We start from the raw sequence: 21,944 nt of genomic DNA, 5'->3' as shown, positions 1-21,944 counted from the left end.
TGGGTTGCGCGGACCCCTTGGGGTCCGCGGACCAACAATTGGGAAGCACTGCCATAGATCATAGTCTGCTTCTGGATCAGTTGTCTGTGTGGCTTGGGAGGCGCAGGGCAGCGCTGGAGCTCCCATCCTTCCTGCAGACCTGGTCTCAGAGAGTGGCGCTGGGGGACATGTCTCCACAGTCTCTGCCTCGCCTGGACGGCCTGACGTGCGCTACACCTCCTCTGCCTACCCATTCATCTGTTATTAGCTCCAGGCATAGGAATGGCTGCAACCAAGCCTCCAGCCGCGCCAGCTCTGGAAGCAGCCCCAGGGCGCATGGGTGCCCCTTCCAGGTGGAGCACCCCCCTCCTGAACAGGCAGTCTCTCTCATTCCCAGGCCCCAGAACCGCCCACCCACCCACAAGATCACCTCTGGCCTTGTCAAAATTCCACTTCAGTTTGCTGGCCCTCATCCAGCCCACCACAGAGTCCAGGCGCGTCTCCCTGGCCACACCACAGATGTCACAGAAACTGTGCTGACTATTATCAGCATACAGATGGCACCACTGCTGACTGATGTTTATTATGTATCACATCCTGGGACTGCGTAGATGAAAGGTTGGAATGAAACTGAACAAACAAACAAACAGGGCTGCATTCACCTGCCAGTTTACTTCGTTTTCATGACTTTTCCTTAACTGTTAAGTCCACATTATATTTCAGTTTTCACACAACGTAAAAACCACTTCTCAAACTATCGTAGTGGAGTGCAAGCTTAGTGCTCATATTTGCTTCCAGAAAAAAATTGTTTCCAAATAATAGAGCGAGTTTAGCATTTGATTCCATATGATCCACTATATTCCACTATAGTTCTGGAAGTGGCTGTTACCTTGTGTGAAAACTCAAACCTAACATGGAAATCAACAGTTGGGGAAGGCCATGAGAGGGGAATCAATGGTCATGTGAATGCAGCCAAAACAGTATTTGGATAACCTGAGAGGCCTGTGGCCAAGGTCTTCCTTTGCAACATCTCCCCCTAGAGGCCATTACAAAAGCAAATGCACTGCCAAAGATTTCTGTTCAGAGGGACAACCACCACAGAGCAGAGTTCGAATTCCTCAGCCAGCCAGCCAGCCTCTGCAGACCCACAGTCCACATTCCATTGCCTTAAGCCGCTTCCCAGTCCCTGAGGATTCTGCTCCTAGCAGAGGAAGGCAGACACAGGCAGCTGCCCCCCCCCCTCCGAATCCCTGAGCAGGCTGCGTCTTCCTGTCTTTCTGGAGCTGGGAGACCTGCTCTGCCAAGTCCCATCCTCCCCTGGGCTGGTTCAGGTAAGAAGAGGCTGGCATGAGGGTGTGTTTCAAGGCAGGGCTGGGGAGAAGGAAGGGCCAAGAGGCATCGGCCATTGACTGCTGTGGGCTACTTCCAAGTTCTGACACCAGCTTCCCGTATTCCCTGCCTGACACCGCGATCTGCCTCAGTTCTTCAAGCCCCCTTCCTGCCAAAGTGAGTCCAGGCTCACCTATCTGCACTACATTTCTGACTGTGAGGATGGCAGAGGCAAATAATTCATTCAGCCTCTCCTTTAGCACACCTCAGGCCCCAATGTGTGCAGGGCTAGAAACAGAGATAGGAAAGCCAGGAGCTAAAGGGACCTTTAAAGGGCGCAACAACGGAATGTCAACGGAATGTCTTTTTTATAACAAGAATACAAAGCTGAAAATGAATGAACTGCAGCTAAAATATTATGTTCATTTTTCACATGGTCTCGTCCTTCGCGTGCCCCCCTCCCTAATATTCTGAAGAGGGTCTCTTCTCCAGTCTTCAGAAAGTAGCTGGAAGTGGGGAGGCAGAAAAAGGTCTTAGGCACAGTATTTGTACCCAGAGCTCAGAAACTGCTCAAGCTAATGAAATTCCCTGTCACAAAATGCGCCTAGAACAACGGGAGTTTCAAACACTGGGTGTGCCCAAAGCCCAAGAAGAATTTTGCATGATGCATCATTCCACATACTTCACATGCATTCCTATGAAGCAGCTTGAGAGAAGCAACCCTATTCTGCAGGTGGTAGCAATAGGGAGGGGGCTGAGGGTGCAGCTGCTTTCCTAAGGCGGGCTTCCCCAACCTGGTGCCCCCCAGTTGGTGAACTACAACTCCCATCAGTCCCACCCACCACGGTCAATGTTCAGGGATGATGGGAGTTGCAGACCAGTTGCAGCTGGAGGGCAGCATGTTGGGGGAGGATGGCCTGAGGAGCTCATGCCCAGCCTCCCAGCACACCATCTGGACTGTGCCAGCTGCACCACAACCTCCCATGGCAGCCTCCCCTCTCCTGAACTGCTTTTACACCAGCCACCAGCCACCTCTCTGTTGTTTAAACAAGGACTCTTCTTGTCTGGTTCATCACGGTCCTTCCATCCCAGCCCACGAGCCATTCCGCTTTTCAAAAACAGCCCACCAGCTGCTGCTCCCTGGTACTGAAAGAACTGCTTCAGGGTCCCGCCCTTCTCACAGCTGTCCTCCAGCCCCACTGGCAGCTTCTCCACAGCCCTCTTGAACCCACTGCCCAGAACTCGCCACCCAAGGCAACCTTGTGCTGAGCAGGGAACTCCTGAATCTCAGAAACCCACGCCACTCCCACTGCTGCCACCATGATACAAAAGGTCAGTGCCAGGTCATGCAGGCTCAAAATTTGCCAGCAGTCCAGTTCCTGTGTGTGTTGTTCTGAGCACCCCTCTTTTAAGGTCACATATTATTATTATCAGAGAAACTGTGGGGTGGGATAAGTGAAGGCAAAATGTAAGCCATTCACTGTTCCTGCTCAGGCTGCACAGAAAAAGCATTTTGCTTTCATTCTGATTGTGCAGATAAAAGATAACAACTGGATTTCTACAGGATGGGGTATTAGTATGTGAAAACAGTCCAGATCCACTGATCCCCAGGCATGCACCTCCAGATAGTGGAAGTGTCAGGCACCATCCTGGTACCCAGGCATCTTCACTTACTCGTAAGTAGCTGATAGCCAATTATAAAATGCCCCTGACACCTGGCTAATTTTGGACATTGTTGGGAAACCCTGCTCTCAACCCTAAACTCAACTGAATAAAAAAATCTCACAACAGAGGAATACTCGGGTTTTCATGCCATAACCTAGAAATAGACTAAGAATTTGCAGACAAAATCCTACACAGCCATCAAAAGAATGATTTGTGAGAGAGTGAAACCTTAGATTCCTCAAACAGGAAGAACCGGTTACCTTGCTTCAGAGATGCAGTAGGAAATGAATGAATAACACGTCAGAACTTCATGTTATGATGAGAACCCACCAATTAGAAAGACATAAGGGTAGGACTTGGAATGAACATGAAATCTTTACAGCAGGAAGAAGGCATGCAGCTTTTCACCGGACACCTGACCCATCATACCCAAAGAGGCTCTGAAACATGTGCACGCCTCCTACCTTGACTGGCGAAATGTGAGAGTGGGACACAAATCCATGGACGCTCTCAACTTGAGAGAGGCTCTTCTCGGAAACCTGCACAAGCTCTGGAGCTGCTGCCTCACTGGGAGTTTCCCGGGGGGAGCCGTGCTCTGGCGAAGGCGTGTCATCGTCATCGTGAGAACGGTATTTCTGGGGGAGGAAAAAGGTTCAAAAGGAGACCAGTTTTACAAGGCAAACCTCAACAACACAACTTGCTTCCCCAACTTAAGAGGGGAAGAAGGCGGCAACAAGAGAGCTCTGCCTTCTCTGCAACGATCCCAGCACAGGCTGCCCAAGTTGCACATCAAGGTTGCCCCCCTCTGCTTGTGCAGTCCCTGCCAGACTCCACCCCCCCATGCAGAACCACCCACTTTTACTTATTGATGACATTTAAATTCCATCTTTCTGCAGACACCTTAAGTCAAAATGACACACATACTCATCCCAGAAAATGCCATAAATTATTATTATTATTATTATTATTATTATTATTATTATTATTATTATTAATTTCATTTCTATGCTACTTTATGCTTTTAAGAAAGAAATCTCCAAGTGGCTTACAACCTACATTAAAACATCAAATAAAACAATCCAGAATAAAGCATCAATGAATAAAGCCAAATAAAAAGTATACATTCAAGCAAAATAAAAAACAAAAAAATAATAGCAAAATAAAAAAGAAATCCTGGAAGACACCAAAAGCCACCATTAAACATTTTAGCCATTAGAAAACCAGTTCTATAACCTAAACTAAAGAGCTTGGACAAAAACAAACCATTAGCACATTAACAACCAAAAGCCAAGAGAAACACAGATTTTACCTCGTGCCCACAGGCTAGTGAACAAGATGGCAGGAGAACTCCCCTGCCAGGGTGGGGTGGGGAGAGGGGAGAGACAAAGGAAGACGTTTTCTCCAGAGAAAGCCCACCCACAAGCGAAGGTCCCTGAAGACGCTGGGCAGGTTCACAGGCCAAGAGGAAGGCCTTTGACAACCCACCTGCCACCATTTCTAAAGCCACCATTTAGAACTGTGCCCAGAAATGAGCCAGGAGCCAAGAGAGTCCCCTGGAAGAGCCAAGCCAACAGGCTCATGACCACAAGCCCCTGGTCAACAGCCTGGATGCCCTGCTTGACCCAGCACAAGCACCGAGGAAAGTGAGTCAGGATGTGACTCACGTGGGGACACCTGGCACGAGGCCATCCTGGAACCAAAGGGACCGCGGCTGGTGCACCAAATGATGCTGGGGAAAGGCATCCCGGTGGACCAGTCGCCAAGGCCATCTAGGCATAGCCAGCAGGCCCGGGCTTTCCATCGAATCGTTGAGGAGGGGCGGGGTGCTTGCGTGTGTGTTGAGAGGCCAACCCATCCCACCTTACCCAGGGGGGCACTGGCTGAATGGGGTGCCAGTGGATATTTATTTATTTCATAAAATTTCATTCAAAATTATATACTGCTTGGGTGTAGAAAAACTTCACAGCTTATCCCTACTGTGCGTTTCAGCTTGGAGACTGCCTGAGCACTCAAACAAAAGGCCACACTCTGCCTTTTGTTCAGAGCCAGGCGCTGGGAATTCAAGTGCGCTCTCTGCCCTGCGGCTCCCAGTTCTCCCTCTGCAGACAGAGTGCTGCCAACTCCAGCATTCACCCACCCGTTTCAGTGCAGTGGGCAAATGGCAGCTTGCAGCCCTCCCGCCTCTTCTGCCCAGCAGTCTGAATCATTCTGCGAACAAAAGATGGCCAGGAGGAGGAAATCAGCTGTCACAGGGAAGAATCAGTCCATGGAGCCAAGGGATTATTTAAAGAAGACAACCAAGAGGAAGAGGAAGAAGAGAAAGAGACCTTTCTCCTCCTTGGTGGAATAAATATCTGAAGTTCTGCACAAGAACTGTAAAAGGCGCACAACCATTGGCACTCAGGAAACAGCAGCTGGAGCTAGGAGCCATGTGTTGGTCACTGTTTCATTAGACCAGTAACAGAAGCCAAAGATATGGTTCTTCCTTTCTGCCAAGACAGAGGATACTGCAAATGTGAGTAACACTGAAGTTGGGCTGGCGTTGGTGCAGGTCAGGCTAGAATACTGCTCACATGTCCTGGGCATGTTATTTCTTAGCCCGCTTGTGCAAAAAGCATACCAGAAATAAGCACTTCTAAGTAAGCTTCTCCATTTTGGATCTGGCTTGCCTGGTCCTTCAACCACCACAGTTAGCACCATTAACAGAGCATTTTAATCATTTCCCATGGACTGGATATGCTTCAGGAGTAACAGCAATAAACAACTTGGGGAGGGGACCTACAAACATACCTGCAAGCACCACTGGGACTCCCCAGGCTTCACCAGCCTCTGGAACCAATAAGTTTAAAATGGTACTTTGGAAAAAGATACCCGCACACAGAGTGCTTGGGAGCATATGCAGAGACAAACCTTGGCAGCCTTGTGGAAACCACAATGGAATGTGGAGATGCGCTGCACCTCACCCCAGGCCAATGCTGAGGAAGGGGAAACATCATGAAACCTCAACTTGTGCCCCCCCCCAAAAGTTATTGTTCCGTCACTGGTGGGGAAGAGAAGGAAACACGAATCTGAAGTTGCAGGCAGCATCTATAACCTCTCCAGGGCAAGTTTTCTCCTGGCATATTAAACCTCCTCTGCTCACAACCAGCATGCAAAACACAGCCTGAGTGGTAGGGAAAGTCTTAGCTGCCATCCAGAATTTCCACAAGGTCTCAGGGCAGGTTACAACTATTTTAAAACACAACATTAAAATCTGTTACAACAAATCATGGTCAAAAACATAGGGTGGGTCCAAATATGTCTCAGGCGTCAAAAGCCAGGGCAAAGATGTGCCTCTTCAGCATATAACAAAAGCTACACAACACAGGTGCCAGACACACCTCTCTGTGAAGGGACTGGCTATTCAGCCACTAAATCAAAGGGTCCGGCTAGCCCTGGGTACTTGCAGGCCACACTGGAAGTTGGAAGTGCTAATATACAAACTGCTGAGATTTCACATGAAACATGCACCCCACAGGAAGATTTTTAAAAAAGAATGGAGCTGAACATTTTTGCCATTCCCCAAGAGGGGCAGCTGTGAGGCAGCTGCCGTCACTGAAAACTCTTTATTGCCTTCCTGCAACCCTCTCCCCCATTTCCCTCCCAGTGCCAACCCCAAAGCTGTCCTCCAATCATTGCACTTTCCCTGCAACATTTCAGCTGCAAGTCAGTCCTCAAGAACCCTGGCTGGGTCAACTGAACTTGCCTGAAGATCCTCTCAGAGGCAAAAGGCATGCTTCAGCTGCTCTCTCTCTCAAGTATCTGGAAACCAATCGCAGCCTGGGGTATCTCAACCCACATACTTATGAGGAAACCCCCAAATACTGGATAATAACATGCATTTCACTTTTTTAAAAAGGAGGGAAGAAAGAAAAGCCATCAAGTCAATCCAAATGGATGCTTTGCATTAAAGGTCACTAAGCCCCCTTCATTGCCCCATCACAGCCCCCAAAGCCCTCAGGTGTTCCCCCAGGGACCTCAGGAGGCTTCCATTCCGACAGACAGAACCCTTGATAGCCACAGAATAGCTACTTCCTGCTGTAGATACCTTTTTATTACTGTAAGCCACCCCAGGAGCCCCATAAAGAAAAGAACAGGGTATGAATATTGCAAAGTAAAAGCGGTAACTACAAAAACATGCCGTGCTTTGCCAGGGCAGTGCTTCAGCCTTCCCCGGAGGTTTTTCTACTCTGCCTTTTAATTGTTCTCCTGCAGAGGGTGCGTGTGCAATATCCCTCTTCCACAAGGCACACCGACCGAGCAGAGATCGCCACTGCCTGCCTGCCTGCCCCCAGCACGTCACCAAAAGCATATGACTTAATCCCATCCCATGGCATAATTCTATTGCTACAGATCCCATTAACAAGGAGATGCTGCTAATTTATTTAGATGTGCCAGAGGTTCGCCAGAAACCCCGTTCGGACCCACCTTGCATCCAAACATTAAAGAGACAGTGTTGTTGCTGCATGCTACTTTGCAGTGGCACAGCACGGGAGAAAAGCAATCCACGTTTTTTGTGCTAGGAGACATCTTTTCAGACCCAGGACACCTCCATCATTCAGCAACCGAGATTCAAGAAGAATGCTTTGGGAAAGAAGGGCTTGCTGCCTGCCTTGGACGTGTGAGTCCATGATCCTCTCAACAGAAAGCTGAGACAGAAAAACAGCACGGAATTATTTCTCGTGGCAGAAGTCCCCACCGCCTGCGGGGTCGAGCCGAAGAGGTCCATGTGTCCCTTTCCAAGAGGGTGGCTCCCTCTTCAGCTAGAGAAAAGGCACCAGCATGAAGAGAACTCTGCAAGGGCTCCCTTTTGGAATCCTCTTGGCCAAAAATCTCCAGGGAGGGGAGCAGGGAGGGAGGGAGAGAAGGGGACGAGGCAGTTCCACCTGCTGCAGGCAAAGTAAGCTCCGCTACCTCCTCCATAAGGATAAAAGCGGCTCATCTGACTGCAGCCACTGCTCCGTTGATGCCAGATGCTGAGGGGGAGGGGCAAAACGCTGCAGCAACCGACCCATCATCATGGCAGGGGGCACACACACGCACACGCCAGAGAGAGAGAGAGAGGCTCCAGCAAGCACACTTCAGACTGTAGCAGGAACTTGGAAATCCAAGTAAATGCAGCCAACTTCAAAATATCCAGCCACTCGCTGCACATTTCCTGGTCCTGTCTGTTACTTCTGTCTACCTGGAAGGCAGGGAGGGCTGGCACCTGGAACAGTCAACCAATATATGGGGCATCCTGAAGCTGTCTCTCTTGGAGCCCATTTCCATTGGTGAACGGAGACATCGGGTATCAGCAGAGGTTTCATTGCAATGGCAGGGCAACGGAGGGGCAGCAGTGTTAGTGGGTAGCAAAGAACAATGTTAATTATTGCAGCCTGCATACGTGGAATGCTTCACAGTGAATCAGCACCAGGAATGAAAAGCTGAAATCAGTGTGGGCAGCCATGAATCACCCAGACATTCCCATCAGAATAAAAGGGGCTTCCCTTCTCACCACTGCGCCTTCATTTCCAACCCACAGACTGCAATAAGAGTTATTAGCGCTGCAGGGTACTGTTAAATCTATCCTGCCTTACAGCCAGTTTTGCAGGGCTGGACAATGGCTTTGGGGCAGCAGCATTTATTGCTGAGACTAGATAAGGATTTGAAACAAAAGGGCAATCCAATAGCAATATTCACTGCTGCATTAAAGAAATTGCAACAGAGAGGATTTATTGTTTCATCTGTCCCCTCAAACAATACGCTCTTGCACTTAGACCTGGAACTGGCAGAGCTGACCGTTCATCTGACCGTTATGCTGCCGCCTAAGGGGGGTCCATCTATCAGCACATGGCACTTTTGATGCAGGGTCCCGCTTGCACCGCTTTGGAACAAAAACAAAGGGAAGCAGCCAGGGCAAGGCAATGTGGTGCCCCGTACCCCCTCTGATCACCAAGTCTAGAAAACAGACACAACCCTCCCAAGGACAGTGTGGCCGTGGAAAGGGTAAAAACAGGCGGAAGTTCCATCCCACTACACTGCTAACTTCTCAGAATAGTTTGGGCCCGCTTTGAGGGGCTAGTTTAGTTCTTTTGCGCTCCTCCCCCAGGAGGAGGAGGGCTTTTTTAGCCCAGAGCGCACTGGCAGAACTTATTTGGTCCAAGCATGGCTGTTTTATTCCGGGACCAGCTATTTTACTTGGGCTCAGCCAGCCCTCCTAGCCAGGTTCACACACAGCAGAGAGGGCAGAAGGACCACACCTGAACTGCGTGGGATTCCTTCTCTCTCCGGCAGGGAACCTCTTCAGCTTCAGGAACACCTTGGAAGCCAAGTGATGGACTGGAGGGCCACATCCAGTACACAACAACTGGCAGCTAATGTGTGTATCATTTTCACAAACATCGCAGGCGGTTCATTCCACGTGGTTTTAGAATAAATGATTTAGACTAATTGCCCTCAGAATAGGAACACTGCAGATCTTTTTTTCAAATGCCTGGTGTGTTTCCATTTGAGTTCATCCATACCTATTCTGCGAAGGCCTGCTTTCTAAAATAACATAACAGTCAGACAGGCTCTCCAAGATTTAGCCAACCTGGGCAAGCGGCATAAAAGGGGCAGGATGTGGTCCTTGGGTCCATACAGTGTTGGGGGTGGGGAATCACAAGCTCTCAGCCCATTTTCTTGGATGATGCCTCAAGACCCACCCCGCCAGGCGCACCCAGAGAATGCATTTGAGGCGCATTAAGAGGTTGTCTTGCCTAACAATGCGATGGACAAAGACTCCCACTTCAGCAAGGCAAGTCAATGGCTGCCTTGCAAACATCCGCTTGTCCAAAGGACTTGCTCACAATCATCCAAACCAGCACAATACCAATGCATAGATGGTTTTGCCATCTTTTCTAATTGAAATCAAAGCAGCCAACAGAGTGGTACCTCGGGTTAAGAACTTAATTCGTTCCGGAGGTCTGTTCTTAACCTCAGGTACCACTTTAACTAATGGGGCCTCCCACTGCCACCGCGCGATTTCTGTTCTCATCCTGAAGCAAAGTTCTTAACCCGAGGTACTATTTCTGGGTTAACGGGGTCTGTAACCTGAAGTGTCTGTAACCCAAGGTACCACTGTACATGGAACTCTACCAGACTGATATTGCCTATACTAGGAACATATACGGTTCACAGGAAACCATGGTCCACAATACATCTCTCAAGCCAGCTTTAGAAGCAGAAAATGCATATACAAGTAGAATTTGTCTCAGGGGAAAAGAGGCCCGTTTAATTCATGGGAAGTATATAATAATCAACAGTGACAATATGATAAAGCCCTGAAGTACACGTCTGATTCTGTGACATCTGGTTATAAGGAACTGGGGGCTTGTGCCGGATGGTTTAAGGTTGCCGGCTCCCTCCAGCAGGATCAGCCTCTGAGGGGCTGCTGCTCCAAGGGAGAGAAGATGCGGGCAGCAGCTGCAGCAAGAGGGGCTTTGGGGGGGGGAGTGCCCCATTTTTGGAATTCCATTCTTAAAAGAGGTTCAGTGGCACCCTTTTCATTTTCTTCTCAGCATCAGCTGAAATCCCGGCCTTTTCATTCTATTTGGTTTTAATTCTGATTGTTCCATCTGCTGTAATTAGCTATTTGCTGTGTTTTTAATATTATACTTTGTGAACAGCTGAGAGCTACAGCTGAAGAGTGGCTAATAGAGGTTTGAAATCAATAAAGCTGGAATAGGCTTACAAAAGATTATGGAAGCAATTCTGGGGCCAGCATTACACTTTAGGTCTCTCTAGGTACGTAGAAGAGACTCAAGATGAGACTTTGGTGAAAAAAGTTGCAAAGTCACAACAAAGGGCTACAAAGTTTTCAACATTAGGAATACAAAAGTTTGGCATAAAGAGAAGATGTTTATAAAGCTCTGAAAGTTTTCGTCCTTATTTATTATATCTAGATGCTTTCCTGCCCTGATATTTCTGAGCACACATGAGAGAAAGTGATCATATTATTGCAATAATCTCATCCAGACACAGTGAGGATGCTCAGAGCTCCTCTTCTGTCTTCCACAGAGAATCAGCCACCTGCAAACTGCTATTGCAAAGGGCCCACAATTCCTTTCCTCCCATTGCTCAAAATGGATGCAACACATCCAACCCTTTCATTTTCCTCACAGTGGTTGTCAGAGTAAGACCTGCCTTTTGCCAGCAGCAGAGGGCAGCATGCCTTCTCTATTCCTGAACACGCTCCAGAACCATAGAATCACAGGGTCAGGACTGGTCTCTTCCCTGACACACAGAATGGCAGAAGTGGGAGGAATCCCCCCCCCCCCCGGTCACATCGAGTCCACCTTTCTGCAATGCAGGAAACAGAACCATCTTAACCAAAGGTAGGCACTTTTCAGCTTATTTACACAATAAATACACACTGTCCTTTGTTAGGGTGCCTTATAAATGAATAAAAACTTACGTTGCAAAGTAAATAGAACAAAACTACAATAGTGGAAGAATGCAGACATTTCATCACAGATTTGTGCCCTAAACCTCCTGAATTGGTGGGCTAGGCCTTTAAGCCAGTGGTGGATGGTGGCCATTGGACCTGGTGGGGCCTCCGGGGGCCACAGACAGTGCAGTGGTTGACTTGCTCTGGGTTTCTCCAAACCTCCTTCCATTGCAAAGATACTGTGCACACGTAAGCACTGCAATTGTACAAATGTGTAACCATGTAAAAGGAAAGGACATATATATAAAATAAGAATTCATTTCCACTGAATTTGGGGATCAAACCTGGGACTGTACCTGCAAAGCACATTCTCTTTCCCCAAAGGTCTAACAGATGGAACTTGGGAGTTTAACTTAAGCGTTAGTTATGTGGTTGGTATCCTACAGTCCCCAAGAAACCACCTCCCTTCTGTATTTGAGTTGTTTGAAATATTATTTATATTAAACAATGGTGGCCAGGATCTAGTTATAAACTTTAGCTTCAAGATGTGTAAATGTTAGCAAAGGTATAAGATGTCATACTTCAGAAGTAGAGGTGTTGAAAATAATTATAAAATACTGACGATATAGTAGGGGAGGGAGAGATTGCCAAGGTGAGGTGCTGTTTCTTTGATCATCAAGATTTTGAAAGATGCTTCTGTTTTGGAGACTATCAGCCTTTATACCAGCTACAGTCATCGCGGCAAAAATGCAAGTTAATATTATATGGCAAAGAAACTGCCACAACTCACAATAAAAGGTATGTCTGACACCTATATTATTTAGCTTCTGAAGACACACCTCTTTAGCCTGGCATTCGACAAATGAAATGTCTATTACCCATCTTATTACTGTGATGGTTAAGTTGTGTAAAACTGTTTTAAATACTGTGTTTTAATGTTATAACCTGCCCTGCGACCTTACAGTGAAGGACAGGTAATAAGCAGTTATAATACTAATGATAACAGCAGCACCCAGTTGTTACACTAGGCCCATTGTAATCAATAGGCAAGTTACTTTCCAGCAGGTTTTCTCTGTCTCAGGCTCACTATCGCTAAGGCATCAGGAAGAGCTACAAGAATGCAAGGCTGCCCTATTACTAAGCAAGGCTTTGCATTTGCTTCAGGTGTTTATAGCAGAATGTGATAAAACATAGGAATATTAATAAGGGAAGGCAATCTGAACATTAGATTCCTTCTACATAATTATATTGGTATTATAATAGTGAGGTATCACTGACAGCTAAAAAAAAATCTGCTCCTCACCAATATTAAAAATATCTAAATGGAAGATTCATGTTCCAAGAACAAGAATATGCTGAAAACCACAACACACACATGTGACACAAAATAAGTTAAAGAAATGTAATTTTAAAACATACAGAATCCTTTTGTAGCATATTGAACAACTGATTACTTTGAGTAATACAGAGATTGAACTGATGTGATTAAACCATTTATTTGTAATCTTCTTAGAACAGATGGTTTTTTAGTGCCCCAGATGTTAAATTTATGGTTAATATTATGATTACCTGTGAAGTTTTGTTGTTTCAAAAGTGTGAAAATTAAAAAAGGAAGAGCATAATCTATTTTCAGTATATTTTATATGCTTTTCTTTTACATGTTTTTAATTTTCTTGATTGTTTTGAAATGTTGCAATTTTATTAAACGATGGGTTATACATTTCTTAAAATAAATAATACATGACCTGAACGCTTCATTCTGCGCGGCACCGGCTCACACTGCTTGAGACAAATTTCTAAACCCCAGAACAGCACCCTGCTATACAGAATGAAGTCAAACCTCTTGGAAGGTTCACTATTAAAGCTCAGAGCTTGGAAGGTCCAGAGAAGTTTTCCTACTCAGGGACTGACACTCTAAATGGACCCTAAATGTGCAATGCCAATTATCTTAATGACATCAACTCTGGATCCAACACAAATGCAACGCTCACTTAGACATTCCCTGAGCTCTAAACAGAACTCTAAGACAAAACTGTCAGGCAAAAGACGAGACTTCATCTGTTTCAGCCATCAAGGCAAAACCCTTTGAAGACGACATTTGCGCAAACAGAGAGTAGGTATGAAAGGATGCGCTCATTTTCCTACCGTAAGAAAAATTCAGAGGCTTTCACATCTATTGCTCTAAAAAAGCCATCACCTGTAAACTGCCAAGATACTCTCGTTAAAAGTTGCCAGATTCTATTCTCACATGCAGACTTGATGAAGTAGTTTTTGTTTCATTCCAATGACTGTGCTTGCTGAAGGCAGAATTACGGGGGTGGGGATGGGCTTTTAAGCGTCTCACAGGAAGAATAAGGTCTTCAGTAGTACAGAGCACGCCAGTCCTCTCTCAGCCCACCTCTTCCGCTCAGACCCCTATTCCGCTTCCCCAAGTCAGGACGCTTGGCCGTTTGCAAGCAATGAGGAAGACTGACCATTGTAAAGCACTGGGCAGCATCAGCACAGCCAACATGGAACCTTTGTGTCACAGGACATTGAAAAATGGAATCCCAATAAAGCTTCCTCAGATTAAGATAACCATTAAAAAGGGAAGATTAAAGGTTATGTAAAACTAGCATATGAGTTCTATTCTGAGAGTTCAAGCAAAGCAGCAAGAAGATGCAGCATTTGTATACATTCAATACCATAAAGTATTAAGTTGAAGAGAAAATACATCCATTTACATGCACTCGTTTTGTGTCCTGCTAAGCAAGCTAAGATATCCCAGAGGAGGCTGAGTGACTGGCTTGAAATGAAATTCTCCCTACAAAAAGTTGCAAAGCATGGAAGTTAACATACGGCTTCCCACAAACACAGCCACCAGCCCTGCTGAAACTCCGTCTCTTACCTTGGTGGTTACAATGCAAAGGCAGTCCATTGCTCCACACAGCCAGTTAGTTTACTTTAAGTCCATTATTTGGCCTGTGGTTGTTTACTGAAAACTGGGGGGGGGGAATAAGGGGGGAAGAGGGGGAAAGAAAGAAAGGGGGGTCAAAGCATCAAGACCTGTCGCAGGATGCAGCCAAGGAAGAAAGAACCCAATAGGCAGAAACACGATGGGAAATGAGAAAAGCTCCCTAGAAACAAACAAGCAAGCAACTGTAGAGGAAGGGGGCTTTTCCAATGGGCTCCAAATTATTCCTGAGGTTTAACCTGCTTCTTCATGCAGTTTGCTCCCAGTTCTAAAGATGGCTTGATGGATGAGATTCAAAGCTGTATTTAATTAAACATATTTTGAATAAACCGCTGAATAAAAAAAATTCTCTCCCTCCCCAACGAAGCATTCCAGCGAATGAAAGCTACAGTTACATGCAAAGGTTTCCCCCATTAAACAATTTCAGCATCTGGAGTCAATAAGATAACAGATGGAATATTCCATGTAGAATTTCTGAAGGGGTGGGAAGTGAAAGCAGAGCTTAGGAAGACAAACAACAAAGCTTGATTTTAACTATTTTTAGCACTTGCCCGTCTTGAATGTACCAGATTTCACAGGGTGTGTCTCAAAGGCAGCACCTGCTGGCACACGGAAGACCCCAATTTCTTCCCAATCCAAAGGGCTCAGGCAGCAGGGCTGAGAATCAGTATTGAGCAAGACCGACTAGCGGTTTGTCTCTGCCTAAGACAACTTCTGCCTATGCCCAAATGATTCCAGAATTATTATTATTATTATTAAGTAAACCCTATAAAGACTCAGGAGCTGCTACAACCAGACCAACGGCACTCCTGCAAGCTTTGCTGATCACACACAAATTACATAAATTGTGTGCTCTATCTGGTAGACCCAGTGAGATTCATGGCCATGGCTAATTGAGGTCCATTAATTTAAAGGGGTCTACTGTGAGTGCAACTTCGTTGGTAGATGAGGAACCCGGTGACTCTGACCCTCTGGGCTCCCGAGGCTGGCAGCCAGGCTGAGCTCTCCTCCTCCCTCGCCTTGCATAGACCAGACCCGCGTGACCATGAACGATGGAGAGATCTGGAGTTCACTGTGCAGGAACCGAGTCCATGCGCGTGTCTGCGCTAAGACTACAAAGTTGCTCCACAGGTGGGAGTGGGAGCCCCTCTTAGCACCACTGGCAAAGCCTTAAGTTACCAAACTTAAAAGGAACAAGACACAGACTTGAAGGAGGAGGGATACTCAGGGGAGCCTCTCCTCCCCCTTCCCTGTCTAACTGCTGCCTGTTGAATCTTACCCTTTCTAGGTCACCAACCAGTCCAGGAAACAAGGGGGGCACTGAATATATGATCAATAGTCAAATCCCGGGATCCTGGACCAGCGCACCTTGCACCTCCAGCAAATCCCTTGCAATTTACAGAACATCAAGCCAGCTCTCCGGACCTCTGCTTCTCCCTGAGAACAAGGCAAGTTCCCGGCTTTACTGACTCTGGTCTTCCAACAAGGTGGAACCCAAAGCCACCTAGATGCACAGGAATTCCTCAATCCTGAGAATGGCAAACACACACAAACCTCACTGGTCCAATTATGAAACTTTATTAAGAGTATACAGTGGCACCTCAGTTTTGAAACAGCTTGGTTTCCAAACAACTTGGAAATTCAACACCGCAAACTCGGAAGTCAGTGTTCCGGTTTGCAAACTTTGCTTCGGAAGCCAAAGGTGCTCCTGAGCTTCCGTTTGTACTGATGCGCTGCTAATTTGCGCCCCCCCCCCCGCATTGTAATTGAAGCCTTCTGTTTCCGTTCTGAGGTGATGGTGTTTTCGTTTTTGCTATTTTTTTCATTTTTGTTTTTGTGACTGTGGCTTGCTCTTCGTTTTATGGGACTCTGACTTGTGACTTGTTTTTGTGACTAGAACCCAGTTCAGCTACTGATTGATTGTGTGACTGTGGAAATGGATAAAAGCCCCCCATCCAAACAATGACTATCATCAGTGCAGGTACGAAAAAAAAAATTAATATTTATCATCTACAATACTGTTTTATTTATTTTATAGTACAGTACATTGATTATTGTTTTCATTTTAGGGATCAATGGTCTTGTTTCATAACAAAATTAATGTTAAATTGCTGTTTTAGGGGCTGTTTTTAAAAGTCTGGAATGGATTAATCCATTTTGCATTACTTTCTATGGGAAAACACGCCTTGGTTTTGGAACGCTTTGGTTTTAGAACGGACTTCCGGAACGGATTAAGTTTGGGAACCAAGGTACCACTGTATTAGAAAGAGTGTACAAGGAATTTTGGGGCTGGCCTAACTGGCCAGCGGTTTATAGCCGGGTGGGTGGGGCACAGGGAAATGTCTTGCAAAAGCAGGCAGCCGTGTCTAGGATGTGGCTTGTTTTAATAACGTGCAGCCTAAGGCTGGATTTGAAAGAAGGTCCTGCTGCTCCTCGCACTTTTTGGGAAAGAGTCCTTCAGGCTTCTGCGTTCCAAAATCCTGCCACGTCTGCCTAAGGAGAGGGCTATAGGTTGGGGGGGGGGTGAGAAATCCGCCTTGGATTTCTACTTTGAACTTCCTGAAACGATGCATCCTTCTTTCAGAATCCACACTTCCCCAAATTTTGTGGTGCGTTTCCCCAACCGACTATTAAGGGAGTGTAAGAGAAATGCTGAGATTAGTGAAAATGACACACAAAAACACATCTGAAGAAGTGTGCATGCACACGAAAGCTCATACCAAGAACTAACTTAGTTGGTCTTTAAGGTGCTACTGGAAGGAATTTTTTTATTTTGACTATGGCAGACCAACACGGCTACCTATCTGTAACACAAAAACACAATATGCGTCTTGCATGACAGAGCGCTGCATGCATGACAGCTGAACAGAAGTCAGGGGCGTGTGCCAAGTGCAATGAGCTCTTGGTCCTCCAGGTACAAGTTTCTTCAGCTGGAGAAATTGAGAAAGGCTGGACAGATTTGAGGATGAGGCCCCCAAGGACGTGGTGGCGACATGCCACTCCCAGGATGACAGCTCCTCTGCCCTCACAGAGATGGAGGGTCTCAGGAAAGGAAGGGAACGATTCCTCAGAAGGAACTCTTGGAGGATGAAGCACAGCATGCTGACATGCTGAGCATACGCCTCTGGATTTGTGATAGGCCAGCCCCCAGGCCGGCAGCCACAGTACATTAGGGATAAGTCACGGTGTGGTCCTGGAAGCAAAATTTAGGTTGCTAGGTAGAACGCTGGAATATGGTACCTCCAAGGTATTTTGCATGTACGGCCAGCAGGACAAGCAGAGTTAATCCATGTACCTTGGTTCTCAAATGCCTTAGTACTCAAATAACTTGGAACCCAAACACTGCAAACCTGGAAGTAAGTGTTCCAGGGTGCGAACTTTTATTGGAAGCCAAACATACTCAGTTTTGAGTGTTACGCTTCCGTTTTGAGTGTTACACTGAGGTCTGTCTGTTTCTGCGTTTTTGCACCTCTTTTTGTTTTGTTTTTGTGACTATGTGGAACCTAGTTCAGCTGATTGATTTATTGTTTGACTGCAGTACGTTGTTTATTGCTTTCATTGTTAGATAGCAAAATTCATGTTAAATTGCAGTTTTAGGGGTTGTTTTTAAAAGTCTGGAACGGATTAATCCATTTTGCATTACTTTCTATGGGAAAACGTGCCTTGGTTTTGGAACGCTTTGGTTTTGGAACGGACTTCCGGAACGGATTAAGTTTGAGAACCAAGGTACCACTGTATGGATGATACAGTGGAGGAGGGAGGAGGTATCCTGGGTTCCTCTGTGCTGAGAAACATTTGGGGGCAAACCAGGATGTACAAAAGGGGATGATTTTACTTGAAATTGAAGTTAAAATCAACCTGGAAGTTAATATCAAAAACGTGGAAGAGCAGCTTTTAAGCTGACCCCTAGAAGAAAGCCACCAGGGGCTAGTTCAGGAGGACTCCTACATCCTAAAGGCAAAGCACACTCGACCATCCAAGCAGGGATAGGGTAGGACTAGGTGCAATGAACGTGCAGCTGGAACCAGCTGCCTCTCTAAGAAGGTCTTGAAAGATCACGGGGAAAACAGAGGCAGGCTGAATAATGAAGACATGCTGTTGCCCAAGAACACAGAGAGACCGGATGACACAGTGAGCTTTCACTGCAAACAATAAAATCCAAAAATGTGTGTGCCTTTGTTTTACAACTTCTTTTCAGATTGCTCACTTCCACCTTTGGCAACACACAGAACATTCCACATCCCTCCATAACCTCAGTGGGGCAACAGATGACAAGGTACTCTTGTGGACATTTCCACTGGAACAAACAACTATTACATACTGTTATCTCTTGATGCCACAAAAACTCAGAGAGTTTTGTAGGTTGATTAAACTGAAGGACAGCAGCATTCCTCAAATTCCACCAACTAGCAAGCTTCATAAGCCTGGGTTCCCCACAGACATGGCCCTATTTCTAGTCACTGAGGCACAACCGTTCACTCTTCAATGACTTCTGTATGGAGAAACAGGAAGACTGTAGAACTTGGAAGAAGTGAGGGGTGGTGGGCACACCCTACCTGACCCCCATTTCCAACTCTGGTGTTTCCAGCCCACTGCCCAAACAGAAAAAGAATGCAGCTTCCCTGCCACACAAGGATACAAGCTTGGCAACCATCAGTCTTTGATTTACTGTCAAGCTGACCACAAGTCTGTACAGGAGATCTAGATTTAAGAATGGCCATCCCATTGGCTCAAGAGCCAGAGCAAACATTTTAAAGTCATACCTCTGTGGTTGGGCTAAGGCTGCTTGGCAGTGTTTCAGAAGTCACTGTTGTGCTTGGAAGGCTGGAGAAGTCCCATGTATTCACAGGCTGTACAAACTCAATCTGCTTTGAGCGATCAACACTTTTGGGATTGTCAAGTAAAGTCACTTCATAAAATTCTTGAATATCTGGAGATTGAGAAAATATGGTTCAGCACTTGATTTTCAGAAGAGATGCTGTATACAGTTGCTGCTTTCTACTTGATCTTCCTCCCACCTTCAATTTATAATCAGATCTCCATCAGAATAAGGGAGCATCTTGTGAGCAAAAACACCAGCGCCACATGGCACACACACAAAGAGACATGCTAACTGTCAGTGGCAGAACCTACAAAGCCTGTAAAGAAAGCACAACTTTAGGATATACAGCCAATTATACAAGATGGGGGGGCAGTAAACTCTTAGAATGAGAAAACCTTTCCAGGCTTTCTAGCATCTACTTGAGAGTTCCCATGGAAAAGAAATGTGAAATTGCTAAGCTTCTAACAGAAAAATTTAACTGAGATCAGCCTCCACACCTGAGGACTGGAAAGCAGCCAGTGTAACACGAATGACTGAAAACATAAGATAGGGGACACCTGGCTTATCAGTTGTGCATGTGAAAAGGATCTAGGGGTAGACCACAAGCATAACGTGAGTCCACAGCAAAAAATGTTAACGCTATTCTAGGCTGCATCAACAGAAGTTGAGTGCCCAGATCAAGGGAAGTAATAATCCCACTCTATTCCACCTTGGTCAGACCCCACCTGGAGTCCAGTGTCCAGTTCTGGGCACCACAATTTAAGAAGGATGCTGACAAGCTGGAATGTGTGCGAGGAGGGCAACCAAGATGATCAAGGGTCTGGGAACCAAGCTTTATAGGGAGCAGTTGAAGGAGCTGGGTATGTTTAGCCTGGAAAAGAGGAGACTGAGAGGAAATATTTCAAGGGCTGTCATATGGAGGAGGGAACAAGATGGTTTCAAGTTACAAGAAAGGAGATTCCAACTAAACATCAGGAAGAGCTTTCTGACAGTTAACATTAATAGTAATAATTATTTTATTATTATTTGTATGCCGCACATCTGACTTGGTTGCCCCAGCCACTCTGGGCAGCTCCCAACGGAACATTAAAAACACGAAAAAATGTCAAACCTTAAAACTTCCCTAAACAGGGTCAGATAGTTGTTTATTTCCTTGACATCTGACGGGAGGGCGTTCCACAGGGCGGGTGCTCTTTGACAATGGAAAGAGGTGGTGGACTCACCTTCCTGGAAGGTTTTTAAGCAGAGGCTGGGCGGCCAACTGCCAGGGATGTTTTAGTTGAGATCCCTGCATTGCAGGGGGTGGACTAGATGACTCTGGGGGTCCCTTCCAACTCTACAATTCTATGATTCTATTCTAGGAAGCGGAAGCAACAGGCTTCTGCAAGGAAAAAGTCTGTCTCACAAACTCTGCTCTCTCCAAGAGCATCAACAGGGAGGCAGGCAGAGGTGATCTGACTGTCCTTGTGTACTTTGACTTTTAAAATTTTTTGACAAGATACTTCTTCAAAGACCTTTGAGTAAACCTAGCAATCATGGATTAAGAGGAGAGGCCCTTTGTGGATTAGGAGTGGGCTAAATGGTAGTGAAACTTTTCCAACGGGAGATACAGAAACTGTGCCTTTTAAACTTGCTCATAAATGATCTCGAGTCAGGGGCAAGCAGAGGAGGAGTAGCCAAGTTTGTCTAGACACAGGAACTTGCCAAACTGAGTGCATGTGCTGCAAATGCAGGAGGGCAGCCAAGGCCATTCCGTTTCCGTGTGTCCCCGCGGCTCCAGGCGCCCTCTTCCCTCCCCCCCCCCCAGCTCCCCGATACTCGCCTAGCAGAGCCTGGAAGAGGCTGCTCTGGAAGATGCCGATGACTCTCTCGACGGAGCTCCGCAGCTGCCTCTCGTCCGCCCGGCTCAGCTTGGCGCGGTAGTCCTCCAGGAGGCGCAGGGCGCGCTGCGTGTCTGCAAAAGGGACACCGTCGCTGAACGGGGGCTCCGCCGCCGCCGCCGCCGCCACCCGGCCCTCCTCCCTGGCGGCCGCCCGCGCTCTGCACGCGCTCAGAGGCTCCCGAGCGGCGCCGGCCCCCCCCTCCTCCTCCTCCAGGGCCGGGGCTGCCCGCCGCCCTCCCGCCCGCCTCCGCCCGGCTGCCCCGCCGAGGAAAACTTTCCCGCCCGCCTCCCCTCCGGCGCCTCACCTTGCTTGCGGACGGGCATGGCGGGGCGCGGGAGAGCGGGGGGGGGCCGCCTTCGCCTCGCCCTCCACGCCGGCCGGCCGGGCGCCCAGGGGGCTCCTCCTCCGCCGCCGCCTCCTCCTCCCGCCCCGGCTCCGCTCCCGCCCGACTCCGCGCCTCCGCCTCCGCCTTCGCCTCCGCCGCCTTCGCCTCCGCCGCGCTCCCTCCTCCGGGGGGGCCGCTCCGAAATTCCAAACTTTCCAGGCAAGATGGCGTCGCGGGCCTGGCCGGCGGAGGAGGAGGGCGGGGCAGACACGCCCCTCCCGCGCCCGCCCGCCAATCCGCGCCGCCGCCCGCTACCTACGGGGCGGGGCGGGACAGGTGAGAGGCGGCCGGCCGGAGCCCCGCCCACCCCGCCCCGCTCGCCCAGAGAGGGCTGCCCAAGGCGCTAGTCCGCAGCGGGGACTGGACGGGGGTCCCGGGCCGAGGGTCCCGGGTCTGTCAGAGGAGCCTTGGGGAACCCAAGGAGCAGCGGGAGGTCCCTTGTCCCGCCGAAGCTGCTGAGAGGGAAGAGGCCTCTTTGA

General features: G+C 47.6%; 1 protein-coding gene across 5 annotated transcripts in view; it reads right to left on the bottom strand.

The window, feature by feature from the left end:
* DLG1 (discs large MAGUK scaffold protein 1) overlaps nt 1-21,453 on the bottom strand; it is a 76,792-nt gene extending 55,339 nt beyond the window's left edge. For all 5 annotated transcript variants that reach the window (XM_083504042.1, XM_083504031.1, XM_083504032.1 and 2 more), the window contains exons 1-4: nt 21,385-21,453; nt 21,020-21,151; nt 19,139-19,305; nt 3,438-3,608 (exon numbers count right to left, since the gene is read on the bottom strand). In XM_083504042.1, the coding sequence (XP_083360168.1) occupies nt 3,438-3,608; nt 19,139-19,305; nt 21,020-21,151; nt 21,385-21,403 (489 nt within the window). In that variant the 5' untranslated portion in view covers nt 21,404-21,453. The remainder of the gene's footprint in view (nt 1-3,437; nt 3,609-19,138; nt 19,306-21,019; nt 21,152-21,384) is intronic.
* Between the last annotated feature and the right edge of the window lie 491 nt (nt 21,454-21,944).

Source organism: Podarcis liolepis (genome assembly GCF_965112155.1).
Source record: "Podarcis liolepis genome assembly, chromosome: 5".
NCBI lineage: Eukaryota > Metazoa > Chordata > Lepidosauria > Squamata > Lacertidae > Podarcis > Podarcis liolepis.
Note: the sequence above shows the minus strand (reverse complement) of the source record. Positions and strands in the feature narration are given on the sequence as shown.